Source organism: Heterodontus francisci, chromosome 27 (genome assembly GCF_036365525.1).
Source record: "Heterodontus francisci isolate sHetFra1 chromosome 27, sHetFra1.hap1, whole genome shotgun sequence".
Taxonomy (NCBI): domain Eukaryota; kingdom Metazoa; phylum Chordata; class Chondrichthyes; order Heterodontiformes; family Heterodontidae; genus Heterodontus; species Heterodontus francisci.
Genome location: NC_090397.1, coordinates 27,607,340 through 27,623,003, shown reverse-complemented (window position 1 = coordinate 27,623,003; position 15,664 = coordinate 27,607,340). Strand labels below are relative to the sequence as shown.

Genomic DNA, 15,664 nt, shown 5'->3' with positions numbered 1-15,664 from the left:
CAAACAAATAATAGGCCATAGCTCTCAAAGAAGGGAGCAAGATGATTTTATGTCAATGAACTCTGCCCTCAAGCTGAAATGGACTAAATCACTGGCACAGCAAGCAAAGACTCTTTCACCGACATGGAACTGAAGTTGTAATGGGAACACATGTACCTAAGGCCTCACTATTATATATTGAAAGAAATCATCACTTACCAGCTGTGTAGCTTGTGGTAGAGCCGGTTGCTGTTGATGACACACTTGTAGATGTTACTTCTGAAAAATATTGAAGACATTCAAAATCACAACATTTTGACTCAATTCCGTACTTTCAACGTAAGGTGATGTGATTTGTGTTGAATAAATATATTATAATAATGAAGTGTAAATTGACAATACATCATTCAATCAATAATAGGCCATAGCTCTCAAAGAAGGGAGCAAGATGATTTTATGTCAATGAACTCTGCCCTCACGCTGAAATGGACTAAATCACTGGCACAGCAAGCAAAGACTCTTTCACCGACATGGAACTGAAGTTGTAATGGGAACACATGCACCTAAGGCCTTACTATTATATATTGAAAGAAAGCATCACTTACCAGTTGTGAAGCTTGTGGTAGAGCCGGGTGCTGTTGATGACACACTTGGAGTTGTTACTTCTGAAAAATATTGAAGACATTCAAAATCACAACATTTTGACTCAATTCCATACTTTCAATGTAAGGTGATGTGATTTGTGTTGAATAAATATATGATAATAATGAAGTGTAAATTGACAATACATCATTCAAAGAATAATAGGCCATAGCTCTCAAAGAAGGGAGCAAGATGATTTTATGTCAATGAACTCTGCCCTCAAGCTGAAATGGACTAAATCACTGGCACAGCAAGCAAAGACTCTTTCACCGACAAGGAACTGAAGTTGTAATGGGAACACATGTACCGAAGGCCTTACTATTATATATTGAAAGAAAGCATCACTTACCAGTTGTGAAGCTTGTGATGGAGCCGGTTGCTGTTGATGGCACACTTGTCGATGTTACTTCTGAAAAATATTGAAGACATTCAAAATCACAACATTTTGACTCAATTCCGTACTTTCAACGTAAGGTGATGTGATTTGTGTTGAATAAATAGATGATAATAATGAAGTGTAAATTGACAATACATCACTCAAACAAATAATAGGCCATAGCTCTCAAAGAAGGGAGCAAATGAGCGGAAACTGAAAGAGCAGAACGTGTTAAAAAATGTCCCTCTTCGCGAAAGGAAGTCGACCCAGATGTGGGAATTGTCTCTGTTGTTGAACTTGATTCTTCTGAAGAACCAAAAAACGCATTCACAACAAATACATCCAAGTCGAACTGGGGCATTTTTCAGAGAGCTGACAGACGTGGCCTACCTTCCAGAATAGAAAATAGAGCGCACAAAGAGGTAATATAGGTTTGGCATTCAGCTGGTGCCTGATATGACCCGACGTGCTCAACGTTCATCGAATTAAGGTGGAATTATGGTCACTGTTGGAATGTAGGAATAGTGCCAGTCAAGATAGCACAGACTGATCACACAAACAGCTATGTGGTCATTTCTATATCATCTGTTCTCAGTGATGTTGATTCAAGCATAAATGCTGGTCAGGACTCTTCCTTGAAATAGTGCCATGGTATCTGTTTAGACCTCCAGAGAGTGGAGACACTGGTTTGACTGAACAGCTCAACAAACAGAGCACACCAAAGGCATTGCAGCTCTTACTCAGTAGAGCACCTCAGTGTCAGAATAGGTTTCGTGATAGGAATGGGAGTTGATGCGCGAGACCCTTCAGAGTTGAGTATGTGCACAAGATGAGAAAAAGCTGACAATTTGTTTTCAATGACCAGGACCTTCAGCTGAAAGAGCACTCTTGTCTTGAATTACTTGTTCATGTTTATTGCAGGAAGACATCACTCACCACTGGTAGTAGGTTCAGGAGTTGTGTTTGTCCCTGTTGTTGCAGTTGTTTCTACAGAATGAAAGAAATGTATTCACAACCATGAGATTCAAGGTTGCCTTGCAACTGAATTGAGACAGTGTCAACAGAATCAGCAGATATTACGCAAATTAAAAGAGAGTTCACGATTGGTCTCCAAACCTATCAATGCAGGTTTCCATTCAGACAGTATCCTGCCCTAGTAAACGTGGTGTATTCCATCTACACTATGGACAAGCTCACCATCAAGTGAGTGTCATTGTGAAAAATCGAATTTGAAGGCTGATTACATTTACCACTTAAGGCCAAAGACTACGCTGAGACAAAGAACATAGTGATACATAGAAAGGTTGAAGGAGATTCAGACTAGAACACAAAACTGTGCAACACAAAATGCGTATTACTCTCAGATATTCAACAGCTGAATACCTGATGTCCTGTCTGGAGAAATTCCCTGCACATCAAACTGCTTCATGCAGAAATCAATTAAAATGATCACCTAACTGCCCACGCTGATGCAAAGCGTCCCATTAGATGCGTCATAGATAATTTCAGTTATGTACTCCAATTACCCTTTTGAGGTATGTTCCATTCACGATGAGAGCACGGGTAGATTTTCAGACCGTTTATTTAACCAGATGCTCGAAGATTGCCATTGATGAAAGTCGTAAGGTGATTTTATGTCAATGAACTCTGCCCTCAAGCTGAAATGGACTAAATCACTGGCACAGCAAGCAAAGACTCTTTCACCGACATGGAACTGAAGTTGTAATGGGAACACATGTACCTAAGGCCTCACTATTATATATTGAAAGAAATCATCACTTACCAGTTGTGAAGCTTGTGGTAGAGCCGGGTGCTGTTGATGACACACTTGGAGTTGTTACTTCTGAAAAATATTGAAGACATTCAAAATCACAACATTTTGACTCAATTCCATACTTTCAATGTAAGGTGATGTGATTTGTGTTGAATAAATATATGATAATAATGAAGTGTAAATTGACAATACATCATTCAAAGAATAATAGGCCATAGCTCTCAAAGAAGGGAGCAAGATGATTTTATGTCAATGAACTCTGCCCTCAAGCTGAAATGGACTAAATCACTGGCACAGCAAGCAAAGACTCTTTCACCGACAAGGAACTGAAGTTGTAATGGGAACACATGTACCGAAGGCCTTACTATTATATATTGAAAGAAAGCATCACTTACCAGTTGTGAAGCTTGTGATGGAGCCGGTTGCTGTTGATGGCACACTTGTCGATGTTACTTCTGAAAAATATTGAAGACATTCAAAATCACAACATTTTGACTCAATTCCGTACTTTCAACGTAAGGTGATGTGATTTGTGTTGAATAAATAGATGATAATAATGAAGTGTAAATTGACAATACATCACTCAAACAAATAATAGGCCATAGCTCTCAAAGAAGGGAGCAAATGAGCGGAAACTGAAAGAGCAGAACGTGTTAAAAAATGTCCCTCTTCGCGAAAGGAAGTCGACCCAGATGTGGGAATTGTCTCTGTTGTTGAACTTGATTCTTCTGAAGAACCAACAAACGCATTCACAACCAATACATCCAAGTCGAACTGGGGCATTTTTCAGAGAGCTGACAGACGTGGCCTACCTTCCAGAATAGAAAATAGAGCGCACAAAGAGGTAATATAGGTTTGGCATTCAGCTGGTGCCTGATATGACCCGACGTGCTCAATGTTCATCGAATTAAGGTGGAATTATGGTCACTGTTGGAATGTAGGAATAGTGCCAGTCAAGATAGCACAGACTGATCACACAAACAGCTATGTGGTAATTTCTATAACATCTGTTCTCAGTGATGTTGATTCAAGCATAAATGCTGGTCAGGACTCTTCCTTGAAATCGTGCCATGGTATCTGTTTAGACCTCCAGAGAGTGGAGACACTGGTTTGACTTAACAGCTCAACAAACAGAGCACACCAAAGGCATTGCAGCTCTTACTCAGTAGAGCACCTCAGTGTCAGAATAGGTTTCGTGATAGGAATGGGAGTTGATCCGCGAGACCCTTCAGAGTTGAGTGTGTGCACAAGATGAGAAAAAGCTGACAATTTGTTTTCAATGACCAGGACCTTCAGCTGAAAGAGCACTCTTGTCTTGAACTACTTGTTCATGTTTATTGCAGGAAGACATCACTCACCACTGGTAGTAGGTTCAGGAGTTGTGTTTGTCCCTGTTGTTGCAGTTGTTTCTGCAGAAGGAAACAAATGTATTCACAACCATGAGATTCAAGGTTGCCTTGCAACTGTATTGAGACAGTGTCAACAGAATCAGCAGATATTACGCAAATTAAAAGAGAGTTCACGATTGGTCTCCAAACCTATCAATGCAGGTTTCCATTCAGACAGTATCCTGCCCTAGTATACGTGGTGTATTCCATCTACACTATGGACAAGCTCACCATCAAGTGAGTGTCATTGTGAAAAATCGAATTTGAAGGCTGATTCCATTCACCCCTTAAGGCCAAAGACTACACTGAGACATAGAACATAGTGATACATAGAAAGGTTAAAGGAGATTCAGACTAGAACACAAAACTGTGCAACACAAAATGCGTATTACTCTCAGATATTCAACAGCTGAATACCCGATGTCCTGTCTGGAGAAATCCCTGCACATCAAACTGCTTCATGCAGAAATCAATTAAAATGATCACCTAACTGCCCACGCTGATGCATAGCGTGCCAGTAGATGCAGCATATATAATTTCAGTTATGTACTCTAATTACCCTTTTGAGGTATGTTCCATTCACGATGAGAGCACGGGTAGATTTTGAGACCGTTTATTTAACCAGATGCTCTAAGATTGCCATTGATGAAAGTCGTAAGGTGATTTTATGTCAATGAACTCTGCCCTCAAGCTGAAATGGACTAAATCACTGGCACAGCAAGCAAAGACTCTTTCACCGACAAGGAACTGAAGTTGTAATGGGAACACATGTACCTAAGGCCTTACTATTATATATTGAAAGAATTCATCACTTACCAGTTGGGTAGCTTGTGGTAGAGCCAGTTGCTGTTGATGGCACACTTGTAGATGTTACTACTGAAAAATATTGAAGACATTCAAAATCACAACATTTTGACTCAATTCCGTACTTTCAACGTAAGGTGATGTGATTTGTGTTGAATAAATAGATGATAATAATGAAGCGTAAATTGACAATACATCACTCAAACAATAATAGGCCATAGCTCTCAAAGAAGGGAGCAAATGAGCGGAAACTGAAAGAGCAGAAAGTGTTAAAAAATGTCCCTCTTCGCAAAAGGAAGTCGACCCAGATGTGGGAATTGTCTCTGTTGTTGAACTTGATTCTTCTGAAGAACCAACAAACGCATTCACAACCAATACATCCAAGTCGAACTGGGGCATTTTTCAGAGAGCTGACAGACGTGGCCTACCTTCCAGAATAGAAAATAGAGCGCACAAAGAGGTAATATAGGTTTGGCATTCAGCTGGTGCCTGATATGACCCGACGTGCTCAACGTTCATCAAATTAAGGTGGAATTATGGTCACTGTTGGACTGTAGGAATAGTGCCAGTCAAGATAGCACAGACTGATCACACAAACAGCTATGTGGTCATTTCTATATCATCTGTTCTCAGTGATGTTGATTCAAGCATAAATGCTGGTCAGGACTCTTCCTTGAAATAGTGCCATGGTATCTGTTTAGACCTCCAGAGAGTGGAGACACTGGTTTGACTGAACAGCTCAACAAACAGAGCACACCAAAGGCATTGCAGCTCTTACTCAGTAGAGCACCTCAGTGTCAGAATAGGTTTCGTGATAGGAATGGGAGTTGATGCGCGAGACCCTTCAGAGTTGAGTATGTGCACAAGATGAGAAAAAGCTGACAATTTGTTTTCAATGACCAGGACCTTCAGCTGAAAGAGCACTCTTGTCTTGAATTACTTGTTCATGTTTATTGCAGGAAGACATCACTCACCACTGGTAGTAGGTTCAGGAGTTGTGTTTGTCCCTGTTGTTGCAGTTGTTTCTACAGAATGAAAGAAATGTATTCACAACCATGAGATTCAAGGTTGCCTTGCAACTGAATTGAGACAGTGTCAACAGAATCAGCAGATATTACGCAAATTAAAAGAGAGTTCACGATTGGTCTCCAAACCTATCAATGCAGGTTTCCATTCAGACAGTATCCTGCCCTAGTAAACGTGGTGTATTCCATCTACACTATGGACAAGCTCACCATCAAGTGAGTGTCATTGTGAAAAATCGAATTTGAAGGCTGATTACATTTACCACTTAAGGCCAAAGACTACGCTGAGACAAAGAACATAGTGATACATAGAAAGGTTGAAGGAGATTCAGACTAGAACACAAAACTGTGCAACACAAAATGCGTATTACTCTCAGATATTCAACAGCTGAATACCTGATGTCCTGTCTGGAGAAATTCCCTGCACATCAAACTGCTTCATGCAGAAATCAATTAAAATGATCACCTAACTGCCCACGCTGATGCAAAGCGTCCCATTAGATGCATCATAGATAATTTCAGTTATGTACTCCAATTACCCTTTTGAGGTATGTTCCATTCACGATGAGAGCACGGGTAGATTTTCAGACCGTTTATTTAACCAGTTGCTCGAAGAATGCCATTGATGAAAGTCGTAAGGTGATTTTATGTCAATGAACTCTGCCCTCAAGCTGAAATGGACTAAATCACTGGCACAGCAAGCAAAGACTCTTTCACCGACATGGAACTGAAGTTGTAATGGGAACACATGTACCTAAGGCCTCACTATTATATATTGAAAGAAATCATCACTTACCAGTTGTGAAGCTTGTGGTAGAGCCGGTTGCTGTTGATGACACACTTGTAGATGTTACTTCTGAAAAATATTGAAGACATTCAAAATCACAACATTTTGACTCAATTCCGTACTTTCAACGTAAGGTGATGTGATTTGTGTTGAATAAATAGATGATAATAATGAAGTGTAAATTGACAATACATGACTCAAACAAATAATAGGCCATAGCTCTCAAAGAAGGGAGCAAGATGATTTTATGTCAATGAACTCTGCCCTCAAGCTGAAATGGACTAAATCACTGGCACAGCAAGCAAAGACTCTTTCACCGACATGGAACTGAAGTTGTAATGGGAACACATGTACCTAAGGCCTCACTATTATATATTGAAAGAAATCATCACTTACCAGCTGTGTAGCTTGTGGTAGAGCTGGTTGCTGTTGATGACACACTTGTAGATGTTACTTCTGAAAAATATTGAAGACATTCAAAATCACAACATTTTGACTCAATTCCGTACTTTCAACGTAAGGTGATGTGATTTGTGTTGAATAAATATATTATAATAATGAAGTGTAAATTGACAATACATCATTCAATCAATAATAGGCCATAGCTCTCAAAGAAGGGAGCAAGATGATTTTATGTCAATGAACTCTGCCCTCACGCTGAAATGGACTAAATCACTGGCACAGCAAGCAAAGACTCTTTCACCGACATGGAACTGAAGTTGTAATGGGAACACATGCACCTAAGGCCTTACTATTATATATTGAAAGAAATCATCACTTACCAGTTGTGAAGCTTGTGGTAGAGCCGGGTGCTGTTGATGACACACTTGGAGTTGTTACTTCTGAAAAATATTGAAGACATTCAAAATCACAACATTTTGACTCAATTCCGTACTTTCAATGTAAGGTGATGTGATTTGTGTTGAATAAATATATGATAATAATGAAGTGTAAATTGACAATACATCATTCAAAGAATAATAGGCCATAGCTCTCAAAGAAGGGAGCAAGATGATTTTATGTCAATGAACTCTGCCCTCAAGCTGAAATGGACTAAATCACTGGCACAGCAAGCAAAGACTCTTTCACCGACAAGGAACTGAAGTTTTAATGGGAACACATGTACCGAAGGCCTTACTATTATATATTGAAAGAAAGCCTCACTTACCAGTTGTGAAGCTTGTGATGGAGCCGGTTGCTGGTGATGGCACACTTGTCGATGTTACTTCTGAAAAATATTGAAGACATTCAAAATCACAACATTTTGACTCAATTCCGTACTTTCAACGTAAGGTGATGTGATTTGTGTTGAATAAATAGATGATAATAATGAAGTGTAAATTGACAATACATCACTCAAACAAATAATAGGCCATAGCTCTCAAAGAAGGGAGCAAATGAGCGGAAACTGAAAGAGCAGAACGTGTTAAAAAATGTCCCTCTTCGCGAAAGGAAGTCGACCCAGATGTGGGAATTGTCTCTGTTGTTGAACTTGATTCTTCTGAAGAACCAACAAACGCATTCACAACCAATACATCCAAGTCGAACTGGGGCATTTTTGAGAGAGCTGACAGACGTGGCCTACCTTCCAGAATAGAAAATAGAGCGCACAAAGAGGTAATATAGGTTTGGCATTCAGCTGGTGCCTGATATGACCCGACGTGCTCAACGTTCATCGAATTAAGGTGGAATTATGGTCACTGTTGGAATGTAGGAATAGTGCCAGTCAAGATAGCACAGACTGATCACACAAACAGCTATGTGGAAATTTCTATAACATCTGTTCTCAGTGATGTTGATTCAAGCATAAATGCTGGTCAGGACTCTTCCTTGAAATCGTGCCATGGTATCTGTTTAGACCTCCAGAGAGTGGAGACACTGGTTTGACTTAACAGCTCAACAAACAGAGCACACCAAAGGCATTGCAGCTCTTACTCAGTAGAGCACCTCAGTGTCAGAATAGGTTTTGTGATAGGAATGGGAGTTGATCCGCGAGACCCTTCAGAGTTGAGTGTGTGCACAAGATGAGAAAAAGCTGACAATTTGTTTTCAATGACCAGGACCTTCAGCTGAAAGAGCACTCTTGTCTTGAACTACTTGTTCATGTTTATTGCAGGAAGACATCACTCACCACTGGTAGTAGGTTCAGGAGTTGTGTTTGTCCCTGTTGTTGCAGTTGTTTCTGCAGAAGGAAACAAATGTATTCACAACCATGAGATTCAAGGTTGCCTTGCAACTGTATTGAGACAGTGTCAACAGAATCAGCAGATATTACGCAAATTAAAAGAGAGTTCACGATTGGTCTCCAAACCTATCAATGCAGGTTTCCATTCAGACAGTATCCTGCCCTAGTATACGTGGTGTATTCCATCTACACTATGGACAAGCTCACCATCAAGTGAGTGTCATTGTGAAAAATCGAATTTGAAGGCTGATTCCATTCACCCCTTAAGGCCAAAGACTACACTGAGACATAGAACATAGTGATACATAGAAAGGTTAAAGGAGATTCAGACGAGAACACAAAACTGTGCAACACAAAATGAGTATTACTCTCAGAAATTCAACAGCTGAATACCTGATGTCCTGTCTGGAGAAATTCCCTGCACATCAAACTGCTTCGTGCAGAAATCAATTAAAATGATCACCTAACTGCCCACGCTGATGCATAGCGTGCCAGTAGATGCAGCATATATAATTTCAGTTATGTACTCTAATTACCCTTTTGAGGTATGTTCCATTCACGATGAGAGCACGGGTTGATTTTGAGACCGTTTATTTAACCAGATGCTCTAAGATTGCCATTGATGAAAGTCGTAAGGTGATTTTATGTCAATGAACTCTGCCCTCAAGCTGAAATGGACTAAATCACTGGCACAGCAAGCAAAGACTCTTTCACCGACAAGGAACTGAAGTTGTAATGGGAACACATGTACCTAAGGCCTTACTATTATATATTGAAAGAATTCATCACTTACCAGTTGGGTAGCTTGTGGTAGAGCCAGTTGCTGTTGATGGCACACTTGTAGATGTTACTACTGAAAAATATTGAAGACATTCAAAATAACAACATTTTGACTCAATTCCGTACTTTCAACGTAAGGTGATGTGATTTGTGTTGAATAAATAGATGATAATAATGAAGTGTAAATTGACAATACATCACTCAAACAAATAATAGGCCATAGCTCTCAAAGAAGGGAGCAAATGAGCGGAAACTGAAAGAGCAGAAAGTGTTAAAAAATGTCCCTCTTCGCAAAAGGAAGTCGACCCAGATGTGGGAATTGTCTCTGTTGTTGAACTTGATTCTTCTGAAGAACCAACAAACGCATTCACAACCAATACATCCAAGTCGAACTGGGGCATTTTTCAGAGAGCTGACAGACGTGGCCTACCTTCCAGAATAGAAAATAGAGCGCACAAAGAGGTAATATAGGTTTGGCATTCAGCTGGTGCCTGATATGACCCGACGTGCTCAACGTTCATCAAATTAAGGTGGAATTATGGTCACTGTTGGACTGTAGGCATAGTGCCAGTCAAGATAGCACAGACTGATCACACAAACAGCTATGTGGTCATTTCTATATCATCTGTTCTCAGTGATGTTGATTCAAGCATAAATGCTGGTCAGGACTCTTCCTTGAAATAGTGCCATGGTATCTGTTTAGACCTCCAGAGAGTGGAGACACTGGTTTGACTGAACAGCTCAACAAACAGAGCACACCAAAGGCATTGCAGCTCTTACTCAGTAGAGCACCTCAGTGTCAGAATAGGTTTCGTGATAGGAATGGGAGTTGATGCGCGAGACCCTTCAGAGTTGAGTATGTGCACAAGATGAGAAAAAGCTGACAATTTGTTTTCAATGACCAGGACCTTCAGCTGAAAGAGCACTCTTGTCTTGAATTACTTGTTCATGTTTATTGCAGGAAGACATCACTCACCACTGGTAGTAGGTTCAGGAGTTGTGTTTGTCCCTGTTGTTGCAGTTGTTTCTACAGAATGAAAGAAATGTATTCACAACCATGAGATTCAAGGTTGCCTTGCAACTGAATTGAGACAGTGTCAACAGAATCAGCAGATATTACGCAAATTAAAAGAGAGTTCACGATTGGTCTCCAAACCTATCAATGCAGGTTTCCATTCAGACAGTATCCTGCCCTAGTAAACGTGGTGTATTCCATCTACACTATGGACAAGCTCACCATCAAGTGAGTGTCATTGTGAAAAATCGAATTTGAAGGCTGATTACATTTACCACTTAAGGCCAAAGACTACACTGAGACATAGAACATAGTGATACATAGAAAGGTTAAAGGAGATTCAGACGAGAACACAAAACTGTGCAACGCAAAATGAGTATTACTCTCAGAAATTCAACAGCTGAATACCTGATGTCCTGTCTGGAGAAATTCCCTGCACATCAAACTGCTTCGTGCAGAAATCAATTAAAATGATCACCTAACTGCCCACGCTGATGCATAGCGTGCCAGTAGATGCAGCATATATAATTTCAGTTATGTACTCTAATTACCCTTTTGAGGTATGTTCCATTCACGATGAGAGCACGGGTTGATTTTGAGACCGTTTATTTAACCAGATGCTCGAAGATTGCCATTGATGAAAGTCGTAAGGTGATTTTATGTCAATGAACTCTGCCCTCAAGCTGAAATGGACTAAATCACTGGCACAGCAAGCAAAGACTCTTTCACCGACATGGAACTGAAGTTGTAATGGGAACACATGTACCTAAGGCCTCACTATTATATCTTGAAAGAAATCATCACTTACCAGTTGTGAAGCTTGTGGTAGAGCCGGTTGCTGTTGATGACACACTTGTAGATGTTACTTCTGAAAAATATTGAAGACATTCAAAATCACAACATTTTGACTCAATTCCGTACTTTCAACGTAAGGTGATGTGATTTGTGTTGAATAAATATATTATAATAATGAAGTGTAAATTGACAATACATCATTCAATCAATAATAGGCCATAGCTCTCAAAGAAGGGAGCAAGATGATTTTATGTCAATGAACTCTGCCCTCACGCTGAAATGGACTAAATCACTGGCACAGCAAGCAAAGACTCTTTCACCGACATGGAACTGAAGTTGTAATGGGAACACATGCACCTAAGGCCTTACTATTATATATTGAAAGAAATCATCACTTACCAGTTGTGAAGCTTGTGGTAGAGCCGGGTGCTGTTGATGACACACTTGGAGTTGTTACTTCTGAAAAATATTGAAGACATTCAAAATCACAACATTTTGACTCAATTCCGTACTTTCAATGTAAGGTGATGTGATTTGTGTTGAATAAATATATGATAATAATGAAGTGTAAATTGACAATACATCATTCAAAGAATAATAGGCCATAGCTCTCAAAGAAGGGAGCAAGATGATTTTATGTCAATGAACTCTGCCCTCAAGCTGAAATGGACTAAATCACTGGCACAGCAAGCAAAGACTCTTTCACCGACAAGGAACTGAAGTTTTAATGGGAACACATGTACCGAAGGCCTTACTATTATATATTGAAAGAAAGCCTCACTTACCAGTTGTGAAGCTTGTGATGGAGCCGGTTGCTGGTGATGGCACACTTGTCGATGTTACTTCTGAAAAATATTGAAGACATTCAAAATCACAACATTTTGACTCAATTCCGTACTTTCAACGTAAGGTGATGTGATTTGTGTTGAATAAATAGATGATAATAATGAAGTGTAAATTGACAATACATCACTCAAACAAATAATAGGCCATAGCTCTCAAAGAAGGGAGCAAATGAGCGGAAACTGAAAGAGCAGAACGTGTTAAAAAATGTCCCTCTTCGCGAAAGGAAGTCGACCCAGATGTGGGAATTGTCTCTGTTGTTGAACTTGATTCTTCTGAAGAACCAACAAACGCATTCACAACCAATACATCCAAGTCAAAGTGGGGCATTTTTCAGAGAGCTGACAGACGTGGCCTACCTTCCAGAATAGAAAATAGAGCGCACAAAGAGGTAATATAGGTTTGGCATTCAGCTGGTGCCTGATATGACCCGACGTGCTCAACGTTCATCGAATTAAGGTGGAATTATGGTCACTGTTGGAATGTAGGAATAGTGCCAGTCAAGATAGCACAGACTGATCACACAAACAGCTATGTGGAAATTTCTATAACATCTGTTCTCAGTGATGTTGATTCAAGCATAAATGCTGGTCAGGACTCTTCCTTGAAATCGTGCCATGGTATCTGTTTAGACCTCCAGAGAGTGGAGACACTGGTTTGACTGAACAGCTCAACAAACAGAGCACACCAAAGGCATTGCAGCTCTTACTCAGTAGAGCACCTCAGTGTCAGAATAGGTTTCGTGATAGGAATGGGAGTTGATCCGCGAGACCCTTCAGAGTTGAGTGTGTGCACAAGATGAGAAAAAGCTGACAATTTGTTTTCAATGACCAGGACCTTCAGCTGAAAGAGCACTCTTGTCTTGAACTACTTGTTCATGTTTATTGCAGGAAGACATCACTCACCACTGGTAGTAGGTTCAGGAGTTGTGTTTGTCCCTGTTGTTGCAGTTGTTTCTGCAGAAGGAAACAAATGTATTCACAACCATGAGATTCAAGGTTGCCTTGCAACTGTATTGAGACAGTGTCAACAGAATCAGCAGATATTACGCAAATTAAAAGAGAGTTCACGATTGGTCTCCAAACCTATCAATGCAGGTTTCCATTCAGACAGTATCCTGCCCTAGTATACGTGGTGTATTCCATCTACACTATGGACAAGCTCACCATCAAGTGAGTGTCATTGTGAAAAATCGAATTTGAAGGCTGATTCCATTCACCCCTTAAGGCCAAAGACTACACTGAGACATAGAACATAGTGATACATAGAAAGGTTAAAGGAGATTCAGACGAGAACACAAAACTGTGCAACACAAAATGAGTATTACTTCAGAAATTCAACAGCTGAATACCTGATGTCCTGTCTGGAGAAATTCCCTGCACATCAAACTGCTTCGTGCAGAAATCAATTAAAATGATCACCTAACTGCCCACGCTGATGCATAGCGTGCCAGTAGATGCAGCATATATAATTTCAGTTATGTACTCTAATTACCCTTTTGAGGTATGTTCCATTCACGATGAGAGCACGGGTTGATTTTGAGACCGTTTATTTAACCAGATGCTCTAAGATTGCCATTGATGAAAGTCGTAAGGTGATTTTATGTCAATGAACTCTGCCCTCAAGCTGAAATGGACTAAATCACTGGCACAGCAAGCAAAGACTCTTTCACCGACAAGGAACTGAAGTTGTAATGGGAACACATGTACCTAAGGCCTTACTATTATATATTGAAAGAATTCATCACTTACCAGTTGGGTAGCTTGTGGTAGAGCCAGTTGCTGTTGATGGCACACTTGTAGATGTTACTACTGAAAAATATTGAAGACATTCAAAATAACAACATTTTGACTCAATTCCGTACTTTCAACGTAAGGTGATGTGATTTGTGTTGAATAAATAGATGATAATAATGAAGTGTAAATTGACAATACATCACTCAAACAAATAATAGGCCATAGCTCTCAAAGAAGGGAGCAAATGAGCGGAAACTGAAAGAGCAGAAAGTGTTAAAAAATGTCCCTCTTCGCAAAAGGAAGTCGACCCAGATGTGGGAATTGTCTCTGTTGTTGAACTTGATTCTTCTGAAGAACCAACAAACGCATTCACAACCAATACATCCAAGTCGAACTGGGGCATTTTTCAGAGAGCTGACAGACGTGGCCTACCTTCCAGAATAGAAAATAGAGCGCACAAAGAGGTAATATAGGTTTGGCATTCAGCTGGTGCCTGATATGACCCGACGTGCTCAACGTTCATCAAATTAAGGTGGAATTATGGTCACTGTTGGACTGTAGGCATAGTGCCAGTCAAGATAGCACAGACTGATCACACAAACAGCTATGTGGTCATTTCTATATCATCTGTTCTCAGTGATGTTGATTCAAGCATAAATGCTGGTCAGGACTCTTCCTTGAAATAGTGCCATGGTATCTGTTTAGACCTCCAGAGAGTGGAGACACTGGTTTGACTGAACAGCTCAACAAACAGAGCACACCAAAGGCATTGCAGCTCTTACTCAGTAGAGCACCTCAGTGTCAGAATAGGTTTCGTGATAGGAATGGGAGTTGATGCGCGAGACCCTTCAGAGTTGAGTATGTGCACAAGATGAGAAAAAGCTGACAATTTGTTTTCAATGACCAGGACCTTCAGCTGAAAGAGCACTCTTGTCTTGAATTACTTGTTCATGTTTATTGCAGGAAGACATCACTCACCACTGGTAGTAGGTTCAGGAGTTGTGTTTGTCCCTGTTGTTGCAGTTGTTTCTACAGAATGAAAGAAATGTATTCACAACCATGAGATTCAAGGTTGCCTTGCAACTGAATTGAGACAGTGTCAACAGAATCAGCAGATATTACGCAAATTAAAAGAGAGTTCACGATTGGTCTCCAAACCTATCAATGCAGGTTTCCATTCAGACAGTATCCTGCCCTAGTAAACGTGGTGTATTCCATCTACACTATGGACAAGCTCACCATCAAGTGAGTGTCATTGTGAAAAATCGAATTTGAAGGCTGATTACATTTACCACTTAAGGCCAAAGACTACGCTGAGACAAAGAACATAGTGATACATAGAAAGGTTGAAGGAGATTCAGACTAGAACACAAAACTGTGCAACACAAAATGCGTATTACTCTCAGATATTCAACAGCTGAATACCTGATGTCCTGTCTGGAGAAATTCCCTGCACATCAAACTGCTTCATGCAGAAATCAATTAAAATGATCACCTAACTGCCCACGCTGATGCAAAGCGTCCCATTAGATGCG

General features: G+C 40.2%; 1 protein-coding gene across 1 annotated transcript in view; it reads right to left on the bottom strand.

Moving 5' to 3' along the window:
* LOC137384932 (mucin-2-like) overlaps positions 1–15,664 on the bottom strand; it is a 98,193-nt gene that overhangs the window by 49,320 nt on the left and 33,209 nt on the right. Inside the window, exons 52-73 of the mRNA XM_068059641.1 lie at positions 15,108–15,158; positions 14,145–14,204; positions 13,299–13,349; positions 12,336–12,395; positions 11,950–12,009; positions 11,564–11,623; positions 10,717–10,767; positions 9,754–9,813; positions 8,907–8,957; positions 7,944–8,003; positions 7,558–7,617; positions 7,172–7,231; positions 6,785–6,844; positions 5,938–5,988; positions 4,976–5,035; positions 4,130–4,180; positions 3,167–3,226; positions 2,781–2,840; positions 1,934–1,984; positions 971–1,030; positions 585–644; positions 199–258 (exon numbers count right to left, since the gene is read on the bottom strand). Coding sequence (XP_067915742.1) covers positions 199–258; positions 585–644; positions 971–1,030; positions 1,934–1,984; positions 2,781–2,840; positions 3,167–3,226; positions 4,130–4,180; positions 4,976–5,035; positions 5,938–5,988; positions 6,785–6,844; positions 7,172–7,231; positions 7,558–7,617; positions 7,944–8,003; positions 8,907–8,957; positions 9,754–9,813; positions 10,717–10,767; positions 11,564–11,623; positions 11,950–12,009; positions 12,336–12,395; positions 13,299–13,349; positions 14,145–14,204; positions 15,108–15,158 — 1,257 coding nt within the window. The remainder of the gene's footprint in view (positions 1–198; positions 259–584; positions 645–970; positions 1,031–1,933; positions 1,985–2,780; positions 2,841–3,166; positions 3,227–4,129; positions 4,181–4,975; positions 5,036–5,937; positions 5,989–6,784; positions 6,845–7,171; positions 7,232–7,557; positions 7,618–7,943; positions 8,004–8,906; positions 8,958–9,753; positions 9,814–10,716; positions 10,768–11,563; positions 11,624–11,949; positions 12,010–12,335; positions 12,396–13,298; positions 13,350–14,144; positions 14,205–15,107; positions 15,159–15,664) is intronic.